Source organism: Cyrtonyx montezumae, unplaced genomic scaffold (assembly GCF_038088225.1).
Source record: "Cyrtonyx montezumae isolate F1298 unplaced genomic scaffold, pur_monq_1.0 scaffold_25, whole genome shotgun sequence".
Taxonomy (NCBI): Eukaryota; Metazoa; Chordata; class Aves; order Galliformes; family Odontophoridae; genus Cyrtonyx; species Cyrtonyx montezumae.
This window is the reverse complement of record NW_027071992.1, coordinates 16945591-16970503: the sequence shown is the minus strand read 5'-3', so window position 1 is coordinate 16970503 and position 24913 is coordinate 16945591. Positions and strand designations below refer to the sequence as shown.

Sequence of the window (24913 nt, the reverse complement as noted above, 5' to 3'; positions counted from 1 at the left end):
TCCCTCTGCTCTACAGTTTTAATTGGACAGTAGTTTCTTTCTCACTTGTCTAAAATCCCAGTTGGGGTCAAGACATCACCGCCTAATTCAACAGCTATTTTATTTCAGTGAAGCTACACAGACTTTCCCCCCAAAATATCTAGCTTTATTTTCAAACTTAGCAAATGCCCTGATCCGATGGAGGCCAAAACAAAGAAATCCCCCCTTGACTTTCAAGGCCTAACCTAACTTTGTTTGGAAACACCACTTTGAATGTCTCAGTAAAGATCAATGTCTCTAAATTTGCAGACAAAATGTCTGACATAGAAATCCCATTTATGTGAAGAAATTTGCAATGACACTTTGATTGCCCAAGTTGGGAAGTATCCAACAGTATCTATTAATTTAAGTATCTTAGCTGGTGTACAAGGCTGATGTTTTGGAAGGTACTTAATGGTGCCTGCACAGTCAGAGCTCTTACACTGAAGAGCTTTATTCACTGGAGTTTTAATATAACAAACCATTTTAAAATATGTTTGGCTCCAAACTTTTAACTGGCACCATTTGAGCCAACCATGAGATAAAAGTCCATTTCTATGAGAGGGCCATCCCTGCAATGAAGTGCTTATATGGAATCTCCATAGTATCAAGGCACTAACGTATCTACCTTCAATGAGCCGTTAATTAAGCTTAAAGTGAAACATGATCTGAATGGCTTTGGTGAATTGGATCTAAATTCATCAATTTTGCAAATACAAGGTATCTAACCATTTCTAGAGATAGGTAACCTGAGTCAGAGAAGGCTTTCAGGGCTGACAGGTAAAGAAAAGACAGACATATATTCCACAAGGGAACATTTTCACAGAACTTTTCCTATGAATATTGTTCTAGGAAAAGCAGCTTTCCCTCATGCTGTGCAGCATTACTTGATCTGCTGAAAACATTGTAGTTAATTTGTGTACACTCTCCATTTGGAGAGACATAACTAATGGGAGCCAGTCCCAGCAAACAGGGAAAAGATTTGTTTTTCCTTTGCCTTTAAATGAAATATCAATGGATGGATATTTTATTTTTAGTTGAATATGAAATTTCACAAGTGACCTGTCAAGTTCCCATTTTCAAGAATGACTTTATTTCACAAGTCAAGACAGGCTGGGAAATTAGTTTTTCCCACAGAGGACTCTGATTAGGGATTACAAAGTGAATGTGGTGCAGGGCGATTTTTCCTCCATCTTTTTCCTCACCCTGCCAGCCTAGAGAACATCTGACTGCTGACTAAGGGGAGCAATTCATTACTGCACACGGGAGGGAGACAAGAAATAAGATAGTCATATTAAGTATAGTTGCTAGCCCAGGAGAAAATTGGGAAAGCATAATAATACTTAGCCTTTATATTATTCTTTTCATCAGTAGATATCAAAGCGCTTGAAAAAGGAGGTTGATTTGATGGGAAAGGAGATAAATGACAAATCCAAGTAGCCTATTGCAACGGTACCAGCAGGAATGCTCACTTTCATAATAGTCTCTTTTGACTGTGGATCTGCAAGGCAGAGAAATAAACAGGTCTCTTCCTCAGTAAAACGCAGATTAGTACAAATCTCAAAGTATCTTTCAAGCAGCGTTGACTTACCTACTGTAACTCTCTTGGGGGGCTGTGGAAATGTAGTGTCCAATACAACAGCTAGAGTGCAAGGGGGAAGCTTATGTATTACTGATAAATGACCAAGCAGACAGGGCCTACTGCCGTTGTCAGCGGACAACAGTTGATTTACACAATGGTTTAACTGCTTGCGGAAGCAATAAATAGTCCAGATGAAAGGCGCTGCAGTTTCTACCCCATTGAAAATTGAGCCCATTCTGAGGTATTTCTAATGTTATCTAGTGGATTATGGGGAGTCACTGGAGTAGAAACTAGTCTTGCAGCTCTTTTGGAAGAAAAGCACTGTTTGCCTCCTCTGCTAAAAGTCCTGCACTGCATGGCCTGATAGAGTTCACTGCCAGATTTCCTTCAGGCCATGTGAAAGGGCTGCACATAATGAATCAGATATGGAAAACATCAATCCCAAAGTCAATCTTCATATTCAAGAGCAGAGAAGCATCTCTGTTGGCTACGTCTTTAACTGCACATGCGTGCATCCCATTGCAGCCTGCTGTATAGAAGAGCTCCCTTTTTTACTCTTTGTAGCATGTGCTGTAACTAGTTTCTGTTTCCCAATGGCCTTTCCGCCCTGTGTTTATGATAGTGGTGTTCAAAGAGGCCTGAAGCCCTGCTGTGACAGGCAACCCAGAAAAACATCTCATAAGAGGCTGTCTTAGATCCCATTGGGTCAAACGGCTGCTGTGCAGTCACTACAGCTCACATCAGGAGCGAAGAACACTCCAGGGGCAAGAACTTCATATGGAGGTTACCGATATTTTCATGATGCCATCTACAATAATAGCTTGGTTTTCAAAAATGTGAGTGATCAGCAATTTCCTGAGGTATGTCTCTAGCCATAAGACTTCAAAAGCAAATAGAGATAGGAAGAAAAAGGGAAGGACAAACCCACCAACTTATTTATATTTATATTTCTCCATCCTGCTAACTAGAGAAGGTCACATTTTCAAAATCCATTTGCAGAGATAAATACTTATTCACCTTACTCAGTCTGAAAATCCTCCATGTTGCTTTGTGCTGACCATGCTGCAGGTCTGCTGTACAGCAGCAGCTCTGAACAGCCCAATCTGCTGTGGACCATTGCCTCCTTCCAATACAGCTACAAATAGGTTTAAATCATTAGATTCAGGTTACCAAACAGTCTCTTGGATCACGGTTAATTAAATGAGTGTTGAAATCTAATTAAGGACTGGTCCAGGTGATAATTAGGAGGAAATGTATGCATTAAAATATTCATTTGTCGATGAGCTGCAATTAAGAGTGTGATTTGGGGAAGGATCAATAACTACATCATGTGATGTAAAAAAAGAATGAAAAGTTGCCCAGCCTTGAGCAGAAATGCAGGAAAATCTTGGCTGGTTTTCTTCTTCTTCCCCCTCCACCCCTGTGTTCTGTTTTGCTCTCATAATAACTTCTGAAGACTGCTCTCCACCCTTGAATAGAGCATTCATCTCTCCCTACCTTTGTTTTCCTGAAGCACTTCTTTCAACTCCTTGTTCTTTACCACATTGTTGAAGTGGGTTATAGATTTATTAGAGGAAGAGTAACAGGTCAAAAAGAAAGATTCTTTGCCAATGAAAATCACTTCTTCCCAGAGGAGGCTGCTAATCCAGGGGAACATCACTCATTGTGTGGCCTTAGATTGTTTTCTCTTTTAGCAAGTTAATTCCTCAACTCGTTATTCATAACTGAGGATCTGGAGAGGCTATTGAATATGCAAAACTTGGACTTACATCTATGTATGTCTGTAGCTGTAGTTTACTAAACTATTCACAATTTGACACAGATCAGCTGTTTTCCCTGAGACTGTTTTTTCTAGTTGCAGGTACATAGATGCATGTGTAAGGAAGTTTACTCTCTCGTGCAGTCCCATGCAATCACACCTCTGTTGGATAAAAGGGCACTATGCAATAGACCAGCTCCTCTGGCACAGAGCTGATGTTCCCCCATTGCCACAGTCAGAGGTTGAGCTGGCGATTTCCCTGCTGACCGTATTTCCATCAGTGAATACCAGTGTGTTAAAAGGGAAGTGTATCATGGGAGCACAATGATTTCAGCTGCTCTTTTGTCAGTCTCCTGTCAGCTCACCTACCCATCTCCCCAGGCCCAGTGGCAGACCAGCTCCTGAGGCAACTGTCTGCCTGCTGTCAGGGCTGCTGCTGGATCCCCACTCCCTGCATCTGTCTTCCCCCAGGGGGACCACGATGTAGGGAATCAAGCAACCCATGAATTGAAGAAGTCCTTGAAGCCAGCCAAAACAACATCGTTGCCTGCCTTCCTAGGCAGATCTGTTTCTTCCCATCCCTACCTCCTACCAGAAATTCAAGAATTGCAGTTACTGATCTTTCATCTCATTTTGAGAAGGAGTGGGATTTTGTTCATTCCCAAAAGCTCTACATTTTTCACAGACTTCTGCAGCCAGCTGCAATGATCATCAGTAGTTCTGTACTAGCGTTGCCTGCAGACAGAACACAAACATTGTGAACCAGCACGGATTTAACAGTGCTGAATAGACTCTGCTTGTTGGTGGGACTTGTACCATACTCAGCAAACTGAATCTTGCCTCCAAGGACATGGAGGTTGCAACATACCACAATGTGGAATGATGATGTGGCTCAGGGGTCTGGAATACACAGAGCTAACAAAGTCCATCAAAGTAAGTCAGAAAAAAATCCCACAACATGCATCCATCAAAGGCTTCTACATTTTCCTGCACTGAGTCCAGATCCTCATCCTCTGACAGGCCAGAAGACTTTCTAAAGGTTGAAAGAATAAGACAACAGCTTTTCAGAGAGTATTTAAACCAGCTTGGAAGTGTGAACTTCGGAGGAAAGTAGGAACAGCTGGACTCAGCTGTCCTCCCTCTAGAGTTCTTCCCTTCCTGATACCCTCAGCCACTTGCAAAATATCCAATTCGGAAGGCCAGAGAGGCTGTGTGGGAAAAATGTCAGTGTCATCATGATGCTACGCTACCAGATCTGTGTATGACAATGAACTTCATGAGCCAATGTATATCTCAGAGCTAATTCTTTTCTATATCCCTTTTTGTTTCCTGTCCTTCAGGGAGCCTCTTCAAGCCTGGTGGTGAAGTTTGCAGATACAGACAAGGAGCGTACAATGAGGCGCATGCAGCAAATGGCGGGACAAATGGGCATGTTCAACCCCATGGCCATTCAGTTCGGAGCATATGGCGCCTATGCACAGGCAGTAAGTATAGACATTGGCTCTGTGTAAGTTTAGAGAAACAGGGAATAGCACCTAGATTGCACAAAACCACAAGCAAGCAGAGACAATTGACAACTGAGCAGAGCAAGAACCAGTAACCACGCATGCCCATGCAAGACACTTCCCTTGAGATCTAAGCCATTGATGTCGAATCCAAACACAACTAGCCTTTGAATGTTTGGATAAAATAGACCCTAAATGCAGCTCATATCAGTACTCTGATCCATGTCAGCACCATCCAGCCCCAGAGAAGGTTTTCAAGGGCATAAATAACTCTTCTCTGCTACCATCCGCACAGATTGAGCTGAACTCAAAGTTACTTGAGGGTGACTTTGGAGTGAATGAGGGATAGCATGGCTGCTCTTGACAGAAGTGCATTTAGGTTCACAGAACTATGCTATATAATATGGAAATAAATAAGCATATAAAAGCACACATATAGTACTGACCCCTCCAAACAATATGGTTTAAGCACACCGGGAAAACACATCAGCTATTCAAAACTGTATTGTAATATGTATCCACACAAAACCTGGCCTCTGGACCTCTGGGACAACCCATGACTGAAGAAGGATCTGGGCTTCTGGCATAACCATGGATTTAATGCCCGTAGCATAAATGTCTTTCCTTAGGCTATAATTAACAAGCACCTGCAAGACAAGTAACTTGATAACTTGGTCCCTTTGTCACATACTTCAGAGGAAAGTAGAGTGATCCCTGCAGCAGGCAGATACAATACTATCAGGCGACTCTGGATACCTTTTCTGGCACAGATTAAGCAGAAGCATTTGCAGGCAGCAAAAGTGTACCTAGATGTTTCATCCATCTGGTGATAAAATATGACTCTCTTGTGCTGTAGTAGATATGTGAGCAAGAAACCCATTTTGTAAAATAATATCTTCCTTAATCAGAGAGACTTGCTTTAGGTAATATAGGTCCAACACAGGAATCTCTCCAGTGCACTTGTAGTCCCTATACCATACTGATCATTATGCCATGCTGTGATGCCTTTGTATTTAATTCTCATACACTGGCACCATGGACTTCCCATCCCATCCACAAGTTCTTTTTTTTTTTTTAATAGAGAGCCTACATATATCAATCATTTCTTGAGTGCCATGTGCTTTGCTGAGCAATTGGTACACCTGGGCTATGCACAGACATGAAGGCACACTGTAGGAGCTTTACAGATGCTCCCACTCTCCTGGTACTATTCTGGACTTTTTAAATTCTCCCATTGAATAATTTCATCTTTTCCCTTCTATTTTTCCATGTTCTTTTTGTTATCCTCAAAGACAATGGAGGCCTAAGCTGCCCCTTGCTTGGACCCACGCTCTTCTCACAAACTGAAGAGCTGTCCCCTTCGTAGCCCAGTTGTGTTTCACTGTCCTTCTATCTCTATAAAGCTGCAGGAAGAGGAAAAAGACAGTAAATCATGAACATGCCCTGGCCAGTGGCCAGCAGGCTGTCAGGTGGGTGCAGTATTTGTTCTCCCATGTACCAAGGGAATAAACAGGATGGGAACCCATGGGTAGCTGAGGATACACATCTACAGAGGCTGTCAGGCAGAAGATGTGACTGCAGAATTACACTACAGACATCGATCAGGCAGCTGGAAAGGTAATAAGGACACTGCTGTCCCTGTACTCCGAACATCTCTTCTTAACTGCACTCTTCTTAGCTACATTCATTTTTAACCGAGTAATTCTTATAATTGCCACTGTAAAAGAGTCAGCCCAGAGTTATAGAGATACAGAAGAGGATGAGGTCTGCACCTTTATACCACAAAAGTTCTTCCATCTATTTCTCACTAGACAATACAGGACATTTTGAGGATAGTTGCTTGAGTGAGGTTTTATCTCTGAAGAAAGACTGAGAACAATTCCTGGGTTGGCTCCTGCATCCCTTGAAACCAGTGAATATTTTTCCTATTGATTTCTAAGAAAGCAATATTGGACCCATATTCTTTTATTTCTCTTCTTTTCTTTTTCTGCTGGTAAGTATGCAAATAAGGGGGAAAGAATAAATTTTACATCTTGGGCCATTGGATCTGACAAGCTGGTGATACCAATTACCCTGGGGACTTCAGAGCTTTCTAAATGATGGGATCACATTTCTTTGTGGTGCCTGTACACCCAGAGCGTGCTCAGATGCTGTCTCTCAATCAGCATCCCTATCTGTGTCTCTCCCTATCTGCTTCATCTCACAGTCTCACACAAAAGGAAAGGAAGGGAGAGCCGAGGCTGCGTGACGTTCCCTCGGTCCCGATTAATCCACCTTGGACTGCTGGCTCTTAGATATCAGGGTGATTGGCACCTTGTAAATGACAGCAGGAGATGGAGAGATCGATAGTGAGAGAGTGAATGGGTTGGGGGGGGGGGGGGGGAGAGAGTTTTATTCAGCCCAAACTTAAGTTTAAGAGCTAAGGCAACTCAAGAGAAGGAAAAATGAAACTGTGAAAACACAAGAGCAGGGCAGTGGTGACAGCTGAAGCCACTGCCACCAGCAACTTGTGTGACCTTGGGTGAGTCATTTGACTTCCTAGACTTATGTCCCCATCTACAAATTTGTTTATTTTCTAGTCTCCCTCAGGGACATGGCTCTCTCTCATGCCATTCCTCCATGGGTTGTCACACACAGACCTGATGACAGTGCAACTGAACTGACTCAGTGCTTCACAGTTCAGCCTGAACTACCACAAAACATAGGCTTTCTGAATTGTACTCTTACCATGTCTTCCCAGATATCCCACTGCAGTCAAGCAATGACTGACATCACCATAAAAGAGTTCCCAAGCAATCCTACTGCTGGTTAACAAGCAGTTTCCCATTCCCACGGAGGAGGTTGCACTGTCCCAGGGCAGTGAGTGCCTCCCTGGAGTGGTATCTTCTGCCCAATCATGTCACTGGGCTGAATTAGCTCATACGAGAAGGTTTCTGTGTGTCAGTGTGACCAGCACAGCAGAAACCCTCATGGTGCAGTTGTTGAGATACTACCAGGCAGCTCTAGATTTACAGATTAAGTAGCATCACTGGGGAGATGTGGCAGGGGTCTCAGTCCATCAGTATTTAACTGACAGTTGTTAGCACACTACCAAAACTGCTCTGGGCCCAAGCTCCTCTTTAAGCTCCTTCTTCTGCAGCTCAGCAAATGGCCATGTCATGGTTCACTCCCCACTGCTGCTCTTTGCCAAGACTCAGCTTAAGCAACCTTAACCTTGATAGCAGCCACAGCCTTGTGTCAGCCATGCTACTAGTCCACAGGTTCAGCAGCCATATGGCCTCAGCTTCAGTGGCAACAAAATCAGGAAGCAGAGGGGATTCTTGGATTCTTCTCTATGTGTGTTTTTTGTCTTCCCATCATGGGCCACCTGACAAAAAAAAAAAAAAAAGAACAGGACAAAGTTTGGCACAAACTCTGTAAGCTGTTTCAGTAATGCAGAAAGTCACATCAGACCCACCTCACCTCTTCTGTATGCAGCTCAGAGCAAGTAAGCTTTCATGGCTCCCAAAAGCTCCCAGAGCCCCTTTACTAATTTGCTTCAGTTTGTTTGGGTTGTTTTTTATCCCCCAGCAATATCTTCCCATATTCATCTAGCTTCTCTTTTTTTATGAGGCAGTTAATTATTTTAGTTCACTCTTGTTTAGGACACCAGCCCTTTTTATGTCAGGTTGCTGTGGATCCGCATCAGCTGGATGTGGGTAGCTGTTTCTGCAGTCTTATTGAGGCTAGCTTGACATACAGAGATCTGAACTCAGGCTGTGGAAAAGGCTGAGGCTGACTGGCACCAGCTTTGCTCTGCTTCCAGATGAGTCACATACTCTGTCCAGCACAAAACATTTTAGACCCAGTGGGGTGGCCAAGCCTGGAATCACGAGTTGTTAAAGCAAAGCCAGACTCTGAATTGTAGTAGCATAGTCCAAGCCCAAATATGCACTAGTGGCAAAAAGTTCCTCCAACTCTTCTTTCTGTGAAGAAAGTAGCGAGTACTTAGCAGCTGTCTTGTGTCACTGTTGCCCCTCCACGAACAAAAGGAAACATGCAGAGACCAAAAAGGGTCAGGGAGATGGGAAAATGCAGAAGAGAACAGTAAGAACAAAGGAAGAAGCCTTGGAAAGTGACAGATAATGTATAAATTATTTAATTTTTAAATTATTTAAAATAAGATCAAAGTCATAAATCAAGTTTACATAAAAAATGGGGTGGGAGTGTTAGCCACAGTCTCCTGGCCAAATTCCAGCTGTGGGACTGATTGCTTCCTGCAGCAGGGGACAGGCAGAGATTTAGTGAGTGAAAATGAACAGACTGGGGATGGGGGCAGTACAGACAATAGTAACATTTGCTCTTTGCCCTGGAACAAATCCCTTCCCTTCAGTAAATCCCAGCTCACCTTACTCTGAAAAAGCGCAAATGGCCGCAGCTCCTGAACTGCAGACAATAACTGCAAGGAGTCTGGGTACACCCAGCACTGCATAGATCACAGTCATCACCAGAAGTGCTTACCACAGGATGGTATGGCAGCAGTCACCCTATGATGTTGCTCATTAAAGCCTAGCTGCCCACCTCGGTCTCCCTGCCCCAGCTCCCAGTGAAATGAAAGGGCATTCTCCTGAATGATCTGAAGAGGTGCTGGAGGGATGAGGTTTCCTTTTTGAACATTTATTCAGTGCATGCTGTAAAATTAATTTGTAAAGATATTTAAAAGAAATCATCTAGTCCTTAAAAACCATGAAAAAAAAAATTACTTTGTATAGATAGACAATCTTCTCTATATAGTTGTTATTACTTTCCAATGACCAAAATAGGATCATATAGTTGGTAAATACTGCCAGTTATGCAAACCAGTTATTCTGATTCATTCCAGAAGGGGAAGCTATTTTGAATCCGTGGTACTTTGTAGCAGGATGAATACTTCATATCTGATTGTCATTTCCCTGGTAATTCAGAAAAATTGAGCAGCAGGGAATGAACCATGACATGGCCATTTGCAGATTTGGGCTGAAATGTACGCTTTGTTTTTTTTTTCAGGTTCTTTTTTTCATTTTCACAGTTCTCTGAAGTTAGAAATCCAAACCATCACGTATCATTATGAAAAACACTAACGACACATTAATCCAGATGTTGCACACTTTTGTTGCTCTTCTTATCATAGTAAAATTTAAATAACATTTTCAAAGCAGATTTTTTTTTCTAGGAATAATTTTTTAATAGGAAGGACACTCCTGATTTTTTTTCAGAATATTTAAAGTTTGTTTGAAGGCTTTGAGATGTTCTTCCAATAACCAGACAGATAAAGAAGTCATGAATTTATCAGTTCTGTGATTTTACCAAATATGAGTCTTCTTACTGCTTGATTGATCACGTTATTTACCTCTTTCTATCACAGGGATATCATAAGGATTAATTAGCTAAGTGTTTGTATAGATCATTAGAGGTGAGAAGCGTAGGATGCTGTTATTACTTTTATTATTATTACAGAATGAAGAATATGAAAAGTCAAACAAAACATCAGGTGATTTAGAGACAGGGATAGAAAAAAAAAAAAAGAAAAAAAAAAAGGTCGTCGTATCATTCAGAGTAAGCCTTCGCCAAGGGCAACGATCATGCTATTTCAAAAACAGTGCTTCAGAAATAACCTTTCTTCTCCCCTTCACATGTGTTACTTTTGGGGTCTGGGGAAGGCTGAGTTGAGCATCCTTGCCCAGTCACTGGAAGGAGTTTTTGGCCTTGAGGAAATCATCTCATCTCTCTATGCATATGTCACTCCTGTAGAGAAAGGATGATTTTTCCTTAAGTGCAGCTGCACAACCCTGCTGACTAACAGCCACTCAGTGCCAGAAGTGGTCTTCTCATGCCCACCACTGCCTTCAGCCGCATGTCTCCATACTCTCCTCAAGACTGATAGTGACTGGCAGGGACCTACTTCTGGGAAGACAATTGGCAGCAAGCACTTTGTTTCTGTGCTGTTTGTTTAATGCTCTGCTGATGTCCCTGAGCTCATGCTCAGTAGTGTCAGACATGCATGTGTCCTGGGGCACTGGTTGCAGCAAGACATTGGGAGTGTTGCACTTGTTAGCACTGGTGACCTCTTGCTTTGGTGCAGCTGTGCTGCACTGCCTCATCCTACTCTATTTTTTGTCTTACTCTCCTAGGGTAGGATAGAATGGAAAACCCTGTGGAGGTATCTATCCATCCACTGATGATAAAGCTGACTGCAGTTCAGCCACCTCTGTTTGAGGTAGCAAAAAAACATATGGAGTGAATCCTCCTAACTTCTCCTGCAGGCCAGCCATCATGTATCACTCCTCTTCATGCTTACATGGCCTTACCACTGCCTCTCCAGCTGCTTCATTGATACTCAAGCCCTGGGATAGACACTGCAGGCTGCTGTTTCTATGCATCAACCAGTTTGGAAACATCTCCTGGTCTCCTCAGAAGATAAATATTTGATCAATAAATTATAGCCAGGTTGGAGGGAAGAGTGAATAAATCTATAAAATCAGGTGGGAAAAGCTCTAAATGCTGAGGCAAAGATCATGCCAAGGAAATAAGAGAAGAAAAGGAAATACATCCTTTCCGCTGAGGAAAGGAATAGCTCCCTTCCATCCCCTTGGAACAGCCTAAGATAATAAGGCTGCTGCCTTTCTGATTAGTGCTCTGTGGCCCCAGCTCAGGCAGGGAAAATCTGCATTTCAAATGGCATATTTTAAAGTACACAATACCCAGGGGCCCTGCTGCTATTGATTTGCCTCTGGTGGGGTCACTGCCTCACTTTCTACAGCTTTATTAACTGGGATCATACACTGGGCCCCTTTCAAAGTGAAAAGAGAGTGGATGGGACATTTGTCTTTGAGTGGAGCTGGAGAAGGAGAGGGGTGATTTTTGTTTGAGCTCACTTGGGATTGCCTTGGTGGTTTTATAAGAAGGACCAATGACCCTCACAGGACTTGAGGTCTTTGTCATCACCTTCTTTCAAGGTGAGAGAGTTTCCATCCCCCAACTTCCACAGTGCTGCTCCACTTGGCCAAGCTGTAACCACCAGAAGAAGGTCTCGGGAGGTCCCCCTGTTCTTCTCCTTTAGTGTTTTTATCCATGAGTACTTTAGACTTAACAGGGAAGAACTGTGTCTTCAAGGTATGAAGGGGAAACATGAAAGCAGAAAGGTGGCAAGAGTGTCACAAAGGGCTGTGATGTCTGTATGTTAGACCTGGGGTACTTTCTCCAGACAGTTAGCTGGGGTTTGTGTCTGTGTTCAAGTTTGGGATGCTATGCTCCTTCCAGCCCTAGAGGACATCCATATGTACTCTATAAGGTGGCTATGAAATCTGTAGTGATGTGTGTGTCCTCTGGGTAATGAGGTACATGCCCCCAGCAAAATGTTTCACTATGCTAGGGGGCTTTCCAGCTCTCCAGGACAGCTCAGGTGTCCCCAGAGCACTGAGCATTAAAGAACTGTGTGTCTACTCCCTGCAGGATGCTCGCTATCCCATAAGCAACTGAACCTTGTTTCCCAAAACACAATCAAGAGTCTTAATTACTACCTTATTTTTCTGCATTAGCTTTTTAACTCTAAGCTAAAATTAACCTCTTTGCTCCTCAAGCTCCTGAGTCTCTATGGGAGTATGACCAGTTTTATCTGAATGCTTTTCTGAAACTCACTAGGCTTTTAGTTGTAGTCCTTGCACAGTAATAATAAGCAGTGATTAGGTTAGGGATATCTTTCTTTTTTTAGGCCAAGAGAGAAAATACATTCTTTCTGAACGTCTATGGCAGAAGTGCATGCATGGCATTGTACTGCGATAAGTGGCATGCTTGTATCAAGATATAGTCTCCCAACATGCATCTTCCTGTGCAATGTTTAAGCCCCCTGGACAGACAAGAAGTCAAACACCATTTGCAAACCAGGAGGAGCACCTACCAGAGTTAATGATGGGCATCTCTGTGACATCCATAAGCAGGAAAAGAAGTTTCATAAGCCATAAACAATGTCACAAGTGATCGCTTAGCTCTGCTGAGTGCAAAATGGAGGTTGTCTTTGAAGCAGGGCAATCATTTGTACTACCATTGGCAACACAGTGTCGTGTAGGTACAACCCTGTGTCTCTTGTAGCACAGGTGAAACACAAACAAAAGAAGGTTAATACTTTCATTTTAAATGGTTGGAAACTGTCATCCAAAAATATCTGCTAAGGGCCAAGCAAGGGGTGGGAAGGATTTCACCTGACTGTGTCACTATGTGCAGCAGAACAGATCACCTAGGGCTTTGTATACAGTTAGTAGGGAGAAAAAAAATCTGCAATTCATCTGCCCAGAGGCAATTGGGTACAGAAGGGAGAGGCGAATCTTGGCCTAGACTCTTCTGCCTGTTATCACATCAGCCATAATAGGTGAACAGCTCAGAGGAATTGCCATCTGTATTTAGTTTACTGAATCTGACAGAGGGAAATGCCAAAATCATAGTCCCCTTGTCTGCCTAGAAGCCCTAAGGAAAGTCTCTGGTACAAATAGCAGACTGTTATCTGTCAACTAGACTGACCATGGCACACACAGATGATCAGCTGTAGGTAACTCCATGTTTTGTTTGTGCAGGTTTAGAGGAATACAGAAATAAAGATAGAAAAGGCCAGACTGGGGCTGATTCAAGCCCTTGCAACTGCATCCACCTCAGAGAGATGCTGCTTTGCTCAGCAGTGCTAAACAGTTGCTTTAGGCACAGATCTTGGCCATCATTTCTGCAACCAGCTAGTGATATCCTCAGCTGCCCCTAGGTGAAAATACACAGCACAGAAAATGAAATGTGGGCCAGTACACCCAGTGCTGGAGTCAGTCCAGTGTTAAAGATGGATGGATTCCCCTTTCCCCATTCACTTTATTGGCATATTTAATAAAATCACCTGCTCGGTACCCCATCTGGAGGATAAACTCAAATGATGCCTAGAAACAAATGTACTCCTTAAAGAGGAATCAGCTTTGTGCTATAATAGAGAAGATTGTCTAATCACTCCATCAGTAATTACAAAGAACAGGATATCACTAATTAAAATGTGAAAGTGTCTTATGCAGGGTACAATAAAAAAGGGTAATTAACAATCAAAGGGGAAGCCACCACCTTGGCAACAATCTGCATGAGGCTATGAAAAATAATAGTACTCAGCTCCAGTACAGCAATTTTCATCTGTAGATCTGAAGGCACCCCTACGTGAGGAGATAGATATCCAGTATATAATAGCTGGAGAAATCAAGGCAACTATACACAACTTGTCCACGGTTATACAGCAGGTCAGTGGCAGAGCGTCCTTTAATTTTGACTCTTCACAGGTGGTGACAAGGAATTTTTCAACATTTGAATGACAGTGATGATTTAAGGAATTTGTTCCACTGTGTATATGTATGAGCAGCGAATTCAGCCAATATTTCAATGTTTAACAGTAAGGAACAGATTTTGTTGTGACTTTGTCAGGGCTTTACCAGACTTCTTTTTCATGACTTCTGTGGTCTGTTTAATGCTGAACAGTGTATCCCGAGTGCTTAAACAACAACATCAGAGAGTGATTTCTTGATGGAGAGTGAAATCACAAACAGAGTAAAACTCATTCTGCAAAGACATGAGTCTACAATCTACTTCTACAATCATTTTGGAAAAAAATAGTTTCCTTCTCCATTATTATCATCAAATCATGTGTTAACAGTGTCTGGGAATGAGCAAAATGAGGTTTCAGACTCTGCTCATCCTCTTTCCTCACACTTTCTCTAAACATTCACCATCAGCCTTTACTGTGGATTGGATGCTGCCTCACAGAACCTCAGATGTGCCTTGCCTGGCTCATTGTACAGCTCCAGGGAAGGAGACAAGAGGAAACTCCATCTAATTTTCTTCTCCTTCATATCAGGACCTAACCCACTGCAATCATACTGTATGCATTAACTTCACCATCTAAAAGCTAGGCTCAGAGTGTAAAATAATGATGGCACAGTCTGGTTTAAATGCAGGAAGCATTTCTAGCATACTTAGCCATTCACCACCCTTCTGCTCCAAAACTCTTACTGCAAAATGCCTGAAAATATAGCCCAGAGTTCTTGTTTCTACCTTCTTTAGGTTCCTGGGAAGAGGCAATATTTTAAATACTTTCTGGGAAGAAAAAAAAATAATAATTAAGGAAATTATCCCACATCAAAACCACCATGAAGTGATTTTCCCACTGCACTTTTTTAATCTCGCTAAATCAGGGGAACTCCCTTCTCTTGTATGGCTCTTCAGGGAGTATCTCTGCTTGGTTGTGTTGGAAATAGGTGCTGTAATTGGGTTAACATGCACTCTGGGTTTTGGTCATGGTTTAGCTTAGAGCTCATTGGAGACCTGACAGCAGCATGAAAAAAAAAAAAAAAAAAAAAAAAAAAACCAAAACAATTTTTCTCACCAACAGATGAAAATAGATAAAATTATCCCCTGAGAACTAGTTAAGCTTTCTGCTCTGGAGATCCTCACTTCTAACTGCTCTACATACACTGGTCTCCCATCAGCAGCCATCAGTGCCTTCCCAGAGCTTTGATACAAGCAACACAAATCATACAATCTCTCTGCTCGGGAACATTTAAAGTATTCTCTCTGCCTTTCTCAGTAAGGAAAGATCAGAACTCAGAGTGTTGAGTACAGTTCACAGGAGACCTCCACTCTGGGGAACATGCTGGAGATGTGGGAACCGTAAAGACACATAGATGCTCCAAGACACATTTGATGCAATTTGCTTCTCACTCTTGCAGTGCAAAAGAAGCACAAGGGTGGGGGTTACCACAGGCATACCAAACTAATATCTCACAGTGGAGAGATGCCTTGCACCCTGGTTTGTGGTCTCCATCCTGGTGCTGGTGACCCAGGCTGCTCTGCTGGTGACTGCGTGATATTTTTTCCCTGCTCTCTTTGTTTCAGCTGATGCAGCAGCAAGCCGCGATCATGGCTTCAGTGGCACAGGGCGGCTACCTGAACCCCATGGCAGCCTTTGCTGCAGCCCAGATGCAGCAGATGGCGGCTCTGAACATGAACGGCCTGGCAGCTGCTCCCATGACTCCAACCTCAGGTAAGGGGTCAGGACGGGCGGAAGGGGCAAAGGGCATGAAATCTAGTAAGGGCAGGAGACCTCGAAGGACATGTTAACTGTCAGCTTGCTCCTTTGTATGTGTTTGCTGAAATGCTCGTCTTGCTGGTAGAGGCCCCCACAAGGAAGGAGCAGAGGTGTGACCAGATCATTCTGGGGGGCTGGAATAGGAGCCCTCTGCTATGAGCAGGACCAGCTGGAAAACAGTATCTGTGTCATGAAACAGGTGTAAAGGCAACAGCAAAGGCAAGGAGATCACCAGCAGTTAGGTGCTGGGCTACCAGTGCTCCATGCTGAACAGCAGCTGAATGCTGGGGCTGAAACTCACCAGAGATGGGATGCAATGGATTTTGGTGGATGGAGGGAGTTGTAAGACACTGGAAAAGGTTCTCAAACATGACCTGCAGCATCATTCCCTGCACAACTTTTCCCTTAGCACAATGGAACAGTGGCACAGAATACCCCCCAGTGACCTGTACTGGCCTACTGGTAGTAAGTATAGATGTATGAGGGATAAGTGCTCGTGCTGTCATAGCCAGGCTAGTCCAGAGACAAACAAAAATTTGTAGTGAAGTGCAGTATCATTAATGAGAAGAGCTGTATTTTGGGGATGCATAAGCCTTTTCCTACTATGAAATAGGACTGCTGGTACTCAGAGAAGACCTTAGGTGCTACCTGGAGTGGAAGTATTTGGTGAGAAGATTTTTTCATAGCTGGAGTAGACACAGGGAGTTGGTGAAGGACCCAGGACCCAGGTCTGGTGGGCAGTAGTGGCTCATGAGAATTCTGTGCTGGGAGCTGGGTTAAATTATTTGGGGGCAGAGAATTAAGCTGAGGTGTAAATAGGGCTGGCTTTTCTGAAGAACAAGGAGATCATTTGGGCAGCAGCAGGTCAAGGAAATGGCAGGACAGGTAAATCATTTAGTGATTGATGGCCTAACTTCAGGGCAGCAGGTTAACAGCTGGGAAAAGTGGGGCCAAACAGTGAAAGAAGTGAGAATTTGGAGGGGTTTGCAATATACTACTGACTCTTGTAGGGAAGCAGAAGATTCAGGGATGTAATGGTGAAGAATAACAACTTCAAAGGAACAGTTCAGGATAGAAGTGTCTCAGGGATAATGCCAGTTGTTCCTAGGAGAGGTACTGGAGATGGAACTGAGTTCAGTGATGTGGCATTGCAATGCCATCATGTGAACCTGAAGCACTAAGCTAGCCTGTAGAGGAACTGCTTGACAACAGTTTGGAGTGAGATGTGGAAGGGGTGAGCATGAATCAGCCGTGGTGTAGCTGTTGCTGGGAGAGAAGGATCTGGTTCTCCTGCCGAGCACATTCATAAGAGAGCAACTTTGCTGCTGAGCACAAAGAAATCTACACCAGCAGTAAAAGGCCAGCTGACACTACAGCCAGGAAAGACATCTCATGGCTGAGAAACACTGGATGGCAAGAAGACAAGGTGCCACAGTAGTGCAAGCTTAGGGGTTATTCCTAATGCTAACCTCTGTCTGAAAAAAAAAAACAAACAAAAAAAACCCTCTCCATTAACATCCAGCTTAGCAACTCTTTACAATCTGTAGCTAGAACAATGTCAGGAGCTACAGGGTCAGACATTTATTTTTTTCCTTTTCTTCTATTAGGATCTAAGGTGCAGGGGAAAAGGAGAGGATGACAGATCTAATTCCACACAAGCTTATGGAGAACCAAGGAAAAGTGCTTGACTCAAAAATCTTACACCATACACTTTGAAATATATGTTTACATAGTGATAAATGTATAAACAATGAGTCGATGAAGCTACTGCAAATTCAAATAGAAAAGTGGCTTAATTATATGTGCACCCTTTAAACCCGCTGCTGGAAAGATTATCATATTTGCATTAGCTAGATTTGTTTTGTGTTGGTGGGAGCAGAGGGAACGTCAAACAAAGAATGCTTGGAATTCAAATGCTCTCAGAGCTTGGAAAGCTGAATCCAGGCAGTGGTTTGTGACGTCCCCACCACAAACAAGCACAATCACTTTTGCATATAAATGACTTGAAAATAAGCCATTCTGTGACATAGGTGTGTAAATACTAGCACGATAGCCAAATTCTGTGCCTGACACAATATCCAGCACATGAAAAATATCCCAGCTCTTCTTTCATGTAAGCTCTTTCCTTTTCTGATGTGCCCACTACCTTTTGGGAACTATTGTCAGAATGTGGAAGAGGAAAGAGGGCTCATGTTTTTTACATGCTTTTCAGAGAACCCATGACTTGTCGTTATTGAAAATAAGATGCTGGTTTAGATGATCCCTTGATCTCTTTCATGGTGGCAGATTTTGCACTCTTCTTATGACACATTTTCAATCCTGGAGCCTATGCACTTTGGCATTATTGCAGATTTACCTTGAATGTGTAGCTTCCTTCACGAAAAACCTCTGTAATGGGTTGTGGAAATGTCCATTGACAATTATTCCTTGGGTGAAATGTTTAGACTTTGAAATGACTCCTTGTATTACTGTAACACTCACAAAGCTTGTGATAAGATGCATAGAAAATGTTTCACATATGTCTGAGCAAGCAAGTCTACAACACTAGCAGCAATTTCTGAGTAGCCAGGAGATATCTGAAGCCTAAAGTGAATTCTCCTGCTGGCTTTTGTTAGCATTCAGAAAGCCAAATGGAAAATGATCATTCTGCTTCATAGCAGGATTTCCAGTCATTGAAGTATATCTTTGTTCTGACTTGGAATGAAAATGAAACATTTCAAAGTTCTCTGAAAAACAGGCATTAGAAAAAGTGTTTGGAACATTGGAAAAAAAAAAAAAGTGTTTTGATCTTTCCTAAGCAAAAGAAAAATTGTGCTAGAAAAAAGACATTGGTAACACAGAAGTCCTAAAGGCATTGTAGGTGCTGGCTGACACAGTGCCTCTGAGTTTCTATCTTCAGGCCCCTCATGTTCTCAGACCATAACCTGTTTCTGCTGCATTCATAATCCAGCCTCCAGGACAGTGGGTTCCTCAGAACGTGGTCATGAGTTCATTCATGTTCATGAGTTCCCATGGGACCTGGGAACTTAATGAGCCTTGGGTCCAAGCAGATCTAACAAACAAGAGACAGTATGCAACTTGTCAGACTTGAGCCATACAGAGGTTATACATCCAGTGTAGTCATCTCGTTTGCCTGCCTGCAGTCAATGGTGAGCAGTAGGCAATCGCAGTGGGTAATTCAGCATGGAAACTTTATGCTGTCTGCCTGTATTTTGATGATTCCCTGTCAGGTTCATCTCACACAACAATCTGCAACTGCAAGGAAATTAATATCATGTCTCTGGTAATTTGGTGCACGTTTTGCTTTTCTCCTGTCTTTGATGCAATACAAGGGAAAAGTGGGTCTTCCAAGATGCTTGTTACACTCTGCTTACTGAAAGGAAAGGACTAGAAATGAAATTTCCTTTAGGCTTCCTTTCTTCTCTTCTTCCTCCTTCTGTGCAGTACATCTGCACCTGGTGTAGCTTCAGCAAGATATCTCAAACTGGTGATGAAATCCACAACTGGCATGCACCACTGCCATTTGTTTTCTGTGATGGCGTTATGCCAGTCTTACTCCAGCTACAGATCTGACCTCTCCAGGGTGTTCTTTATAAGATGAAAATTAAAGAATTGCAATGAATATTCCTAAACTTCCTTACGCATGCACAAAATAGCAAGCGCAAATCCCTTGCTGCAGTTTTAGAAAACATTACTTACATTGCCTATGCAAATAAAAGAGAGATCCAGAAAAGCAACTGAAATTTTAACTAGCCTTTGTGATTTGCAAGCTGATGGCATATGCTGAGAGTATTGCCTTTGGACTCAGGTTGCCACTACTGGCTCCCAGCACCCCCACTGAGGACGTTTTTAAAGGCCAACACCATTTAAATAAGCAAAGAGGAAGCATAGGCTTGTCTGCTCAGGGTGTAAGGAAAGAGATGAATTATCTCCTGCTTCTAGGGCTACTCAAATCAGAACGAACTGAAACAGCTTGTTAATCTGTATTGGTTCTCTTAAAGCACCAACACAGATTTAAGCAGTCGTTTAAAGTGTGTTATTGGACTAACCCATCATAGAGTGCTGTGATGGTGAGGAAAATTTCTGCAATTGGTGTAAAAAAGAGATTCCTGCAAAAATGGGGCTTTCAATCAGAAGTATATCCTAACACAGAAAGATATTACTGAAGATAAGAGAGTTTAACTTCACACCCACAGACAGCAAGAGAAAAATACAATTTCATACTTATTGAAAACTCATTTTTGTTTTCTAGAAACATTCTGAATATATTTCAAGCAGCACAGACTGTCCAGTCCTTTCAAATATACGTAGGGGAAGACAGTAAGAAAGATAGCACAGAGATTTAATTCTCCTCTCAAAATTGTAAGATTTCTTTATCAGTGGGTGACCCAAATTAAATTGTCCCTCTGAAATAGCATTATAGCCCCCACAGAATGAGTCTGGAAAGAAAGGGAGGAGCATGGTACCATGGAAGAAAACTGTAGCCCTTTTTTTCTGCCCATTTTCCATAAGAGATCCCTGCTTAAAGTTGGCGGGAGCAAAACAGCATCACTAAAAATCTATTGCTGTCTGTCTTTAGGCTACAAATCAACTTGCCAAACATTTTAAGTATCCCCGATGCTGAAGTTCAAAATTAGTTTGCACACTACATGTGTATTCATGAGAGAGCGCAGAAAGAGTGGCCCTGAAAATCACTACGCCCACAAAGCTGACATCTCCAAAGAGAAACTGTAGAAAAGTGGGACTGTGAATTTGCTTTTGGTGCTAAATGATATCTAGGAAAGAAATGCCTGCTTATTAAGTCATCAAACATGTAGTACTCCAGGGAGAGAGTTGAGGAGGAGAGGCAGTATTTCCACTGTCTTCTGTATGTCGTTAGCTATGAATCTGGTCTTAGAAATCAAGATCACCAAACAGAATTGAGTCTGCTGAAAAAAGCTTTGCAAACCCTTTTTGTGTTAAATGGTTTCCAAACAAAGGAACAATGGCAAATTTAGCCTGTGATCATGTGAGTGGCTGCTTTCTTTGTGAGAAAGCTTGATTTTTCTTTTCTTGAATTATGAGAAGGTTTCTGTGTGGTGGTCATAGCTGTTTTGTCAGGAGCTTTCCCTACATAGTTATTGCTTCCAGTACTCATCAGTTTTGATTTTGTGTTCTTCCTCCATCGCAGGTGGAAGCACGCCTCCTGGCATAACTGCACCAGCTGTGCCTAGCATCCCATCTCCAATTGGGGTGAATGGTTTCACTGGCCTCCCTCCACAGGCTAATGGGCAGCCCGCCGCAGAAGCCGTGTTTGCTAATGGCATACACCCTTACCCAGGTAAGCCAGACCACTGCCATGCCCACAGCCTGCTTCATCAGCATTAGGGAAATGTCTGTAGCATAAGCTACTTCAGGAGGATTATACCCTGTACCAGGCAGTGTGTGCTAGTTTCCAAAACAATTGCTGCATTCAAACCCTGTGAACTTACCAGAGCTGGTGACTGGAGCTAGTTCAGCAAATCCACACAACAGGCTGCTCATCTGCATCTTCTTGTGGAGTGCCATTGAAGGCAGCAGATAGGGTTCATAAATTGTGACTAGATCAAAGGGTGCCAGTCCTGAAGGGATGATTTTGACATCAGAAGTGAACAAGGGAGATTAAAGAATATGTATCTACCTCTGTGCCTGTACTTAACAGATATATGGACATTGTGAGGTTGTAATCACCAAGAACTTATGAGTTTACAAGTCCTTAATGTGCAATTACATTTTTCTAGCTTTCTCGGGATTTGATAAAGACCTCTGCTTCAAACTGGAGCTAGAATGACATTTCTTAACAATGATTATATACACACTAAGAATGCCAATCACAACAATACAGATTTAAATAAATTTTACTAATTGATCCTAGCTACCAGCTGGCAAAGGCATATTTTATCCTTGAACATTCAGATTAATCTAATCTGTCAAGAAATAAGCCAGTTACTCTAACCAAAATGCCCACAAACAAACAAAAAAATCTTTCCACTTCAACCAGTCCTGAAAACATATAATATTCAACATTACTGGGGACTTCCTGAGCTAAAAGGAAAAAAATCTCATAACACAGAAGTACAAAAGTCTTGCCTATTTACTGCTCAAAGTCACTGAAAGAAAACCTGTGGATATACCAAAGGTAAACCCAGAAATACCAACAGTATTAAAAAAATAGTTATCATTTCCCCTGCACACATGTCTTATGAACAGTTAGCCATGAGCTGAACTTTAAGTGGAATTGAAATCAAAGGACTTACTGTGTTAAAATTTAGCCACATATGTATGTTTGAAGCCGTGTAGAGGAATGAGCACTCTTAGCAGCTAATGGAGGCATCAAAAGATTGGATGAAGCCTTAGTGTGCTCAGAGAGCTCAGTCATAACAGCTGGAAACCACCCGATCTTTAAGGTTGTATATACACTGGTACCTCTATCCATTTAAGTATTTACCTGTTTGCCACCCTATCATTTCTCTTTTTGTCCACTCATTTCTATGTCATTTTTTTTCACTGCTTTATCTAGCTCCTCTTGGCTAATTTTCCATGATCCATTACTGCAAATATTAGAGAAAATATGATATTTCTAGATGAATCATAATGACTTGAGCTTTTATTACTATCTCTAAATACCCCCATAATTAAAGAAAGCTTTAAGTTAGGCATTTCATCCAATATTATATAAAAGTCAACGGCCTTAATCTGATTCTCTCTGGTTTTGGAGAGGCTTCCTCAGCCACCAGTCCGTAGTAAGTCTCTGCACAAAGAGATTATCAAGAGCATAACATACTGAAAGGTAAAAGTCATCTTTGCTTCACTTCAGTTCAGGCAGAGGATCTTCCCTTTGCCAGAAAATTTGACATTCAAATATTTTGTATAACCTTTGGATTTATCTCAGCATTACTTCTTTTATCCTTCCTGGTGCTCAGCTTTCCCTCAACTCAATGACATCCTAAATGATAGCAGAGGTATAAAGTGGTCAGCCAAGCCCTCACCTCTCATTTTACTTCAGCCTGTGCCCATTAGCGATGAGACTCTAACAGCAAGTTCTTTAGTAGCAGGTTGGGTGTAGGACAAGTCATGTGTTTGCTCCATCTTATTCTCTTCTCTTCCTAATGAGCATTTATGCACTCTCCAAAACTTTACTCCTTGCCACAGGCTTTATTGAGGCCTGGAGCTTAGCAACATTAAAAAAAAAAAAAGGATTAGACATTTATATAGATAATGAGAACATCCACAGTCACATTAGACTGGATAAAAATGTAGAAAGGACACAAACCTTCATGCTTTATTATATAATCCAGCCACTAATTGCTTGGAGTTAGAAAGAATTTTCATCACTGGGCAGCTTATTCCATCATTGTTCATTATAGGATTTTTTGTACTTTACTCTGTAGTATCTGTGGTTGGCACTGCCCTGTGGTTCTTTATTTCTAAATGCGAGAATAGAAATAAAATATTAAAGCTGAGCATTCAGTTGCACTAACACTACAGAGAAGAAAAGAACATGCCAGTGCCCATCCAAAGTCAGCATCTTCCAAACAATTTTCTTTTATGATATATCTCTCATTCTAAAAGTGGCCAAGAGTGCTACAGTATTATGTATGTTACCATAGTAAGCTATGGTTATGACTTGCCATATATTGTTTAATGCCTGAATTTTGCTCTTAGATACTTTTTCATGCCCAACAAAAAAACCTGAAATGTGGGTTCAGACCATTATATCCTGTAGCAGAATGTGCTTTGTTGCCTGAAAATAGCAAAGCAGAACAATCAAAATCTGTAGAGGAATGACATCCACATCATTCAGACCCAAATAAATCTCATTAATTGTGCAGTTTGTCTACACATTCACCTTTGTGTCTAGCTATAATATTTTTGATGTTACATCTAAGCAACTCAAGAACTCCACAGCCTTTCCACTATAAAAGCAGGTCCAAATTATGTAATTGAATTCACCCTGTAGTTTCACTGTTTCTTTTTTCCTGTTTTTCCCTATTTCCTTTTCTTAATATCACCTTTGTCTAGGGCAGGGACACACACAAAGTATCATTTGGATCAGACTGCTAAACTTCCTTTGCTTTGGGGCAAAGGCTAGAATAAGTCAAACATCCCTGCTCACCAGGCTTCTAATCACAGCCCCAAACCCTGCAAGAATTCTCTCTTTCTGTGTCTTTGGCTTGAGTTACAGGTCCATGAAGTACCCCCTGAAAACAATTCCTTGCAGACAGCTCTTTGCAACCCTTGCTCTCAACTTCTTCAGGCACAACCAGTACACAGTGCCTCACACTGCACTTTTTGCCATGGACAGAATCAAAAGGGAGGAAATATTTCTCCTCCTAGTAGTATGAGTCCCTTTGCATATTTGACCCTATTGTGCTAATGCCTACCCCTTAGCTTGCGAATCTGTTGAATGTGGCAACACAGTGCGGACAATGAGCATAATCAATTGTGCCATGGTAGGACTCTTTGCAGCAGTGCAAGAGAATTCGCCACTTCACCATTAGTCACAGTAGAAGGGATTGCTCTCTTCTGCCCACATTCTTTATCAAGAACCCAGTGTCTCTCTTTTAACAGTGTATGATCTACAACAACACTGGAAATCATCTGCACAAGTTTCTACTAAGTTTCACATCATCAGCACTCTGCTCTCCAGAAACAAGTCCTGCAACTACTGGAATGTGTTATGTGGGTCTAGACAAAATGCTCCCTGCAGAAGTAAAACCTCCTTAGAAAGAGAAGAGGTGGGGAGAATAGTGGAAGATCAAAGGGCAATGAATGAGGAAGATGGGGAGCAGCTATCCCAGGATCAGTGACACAAAAGGGGGGAACTAGAAGAGGGCACAAAGCAGAGCACTCAGAAGAAAAATAAGCACTGCTCTGTTGTCTTCTACACAGTGATGTGCCTAGGAAGGAAGCAT

General features: G+C 42.2%; 1 protein-coding gene across 1 annotated transcript in view; it reads left to right on the top strand.

Moving 5' to 3' along the window:
- The window catches only part of CELF4 (CUGBP Elav-like family member 4), a 727985-nt gene that overhangs the window by 638781 nt on the left and 64291 nt on the right, over positions 1–24913 (top strand). The window contains exons 6-8 of the mRNA XM_065740123.1: positions 4700–4843; positions 15788–15935; positions 21151–21300. Of these exons, the coding sequence (XP_065596195.1) occupies positions 4700–4843; positions 15788–15935; positions 21151–21300 (442 nt within the window). The remainder of the gene's footprint in view (positions 1–4699; positions 4844–15787; positions 15936–21150; positions 21301–24913) is intronic.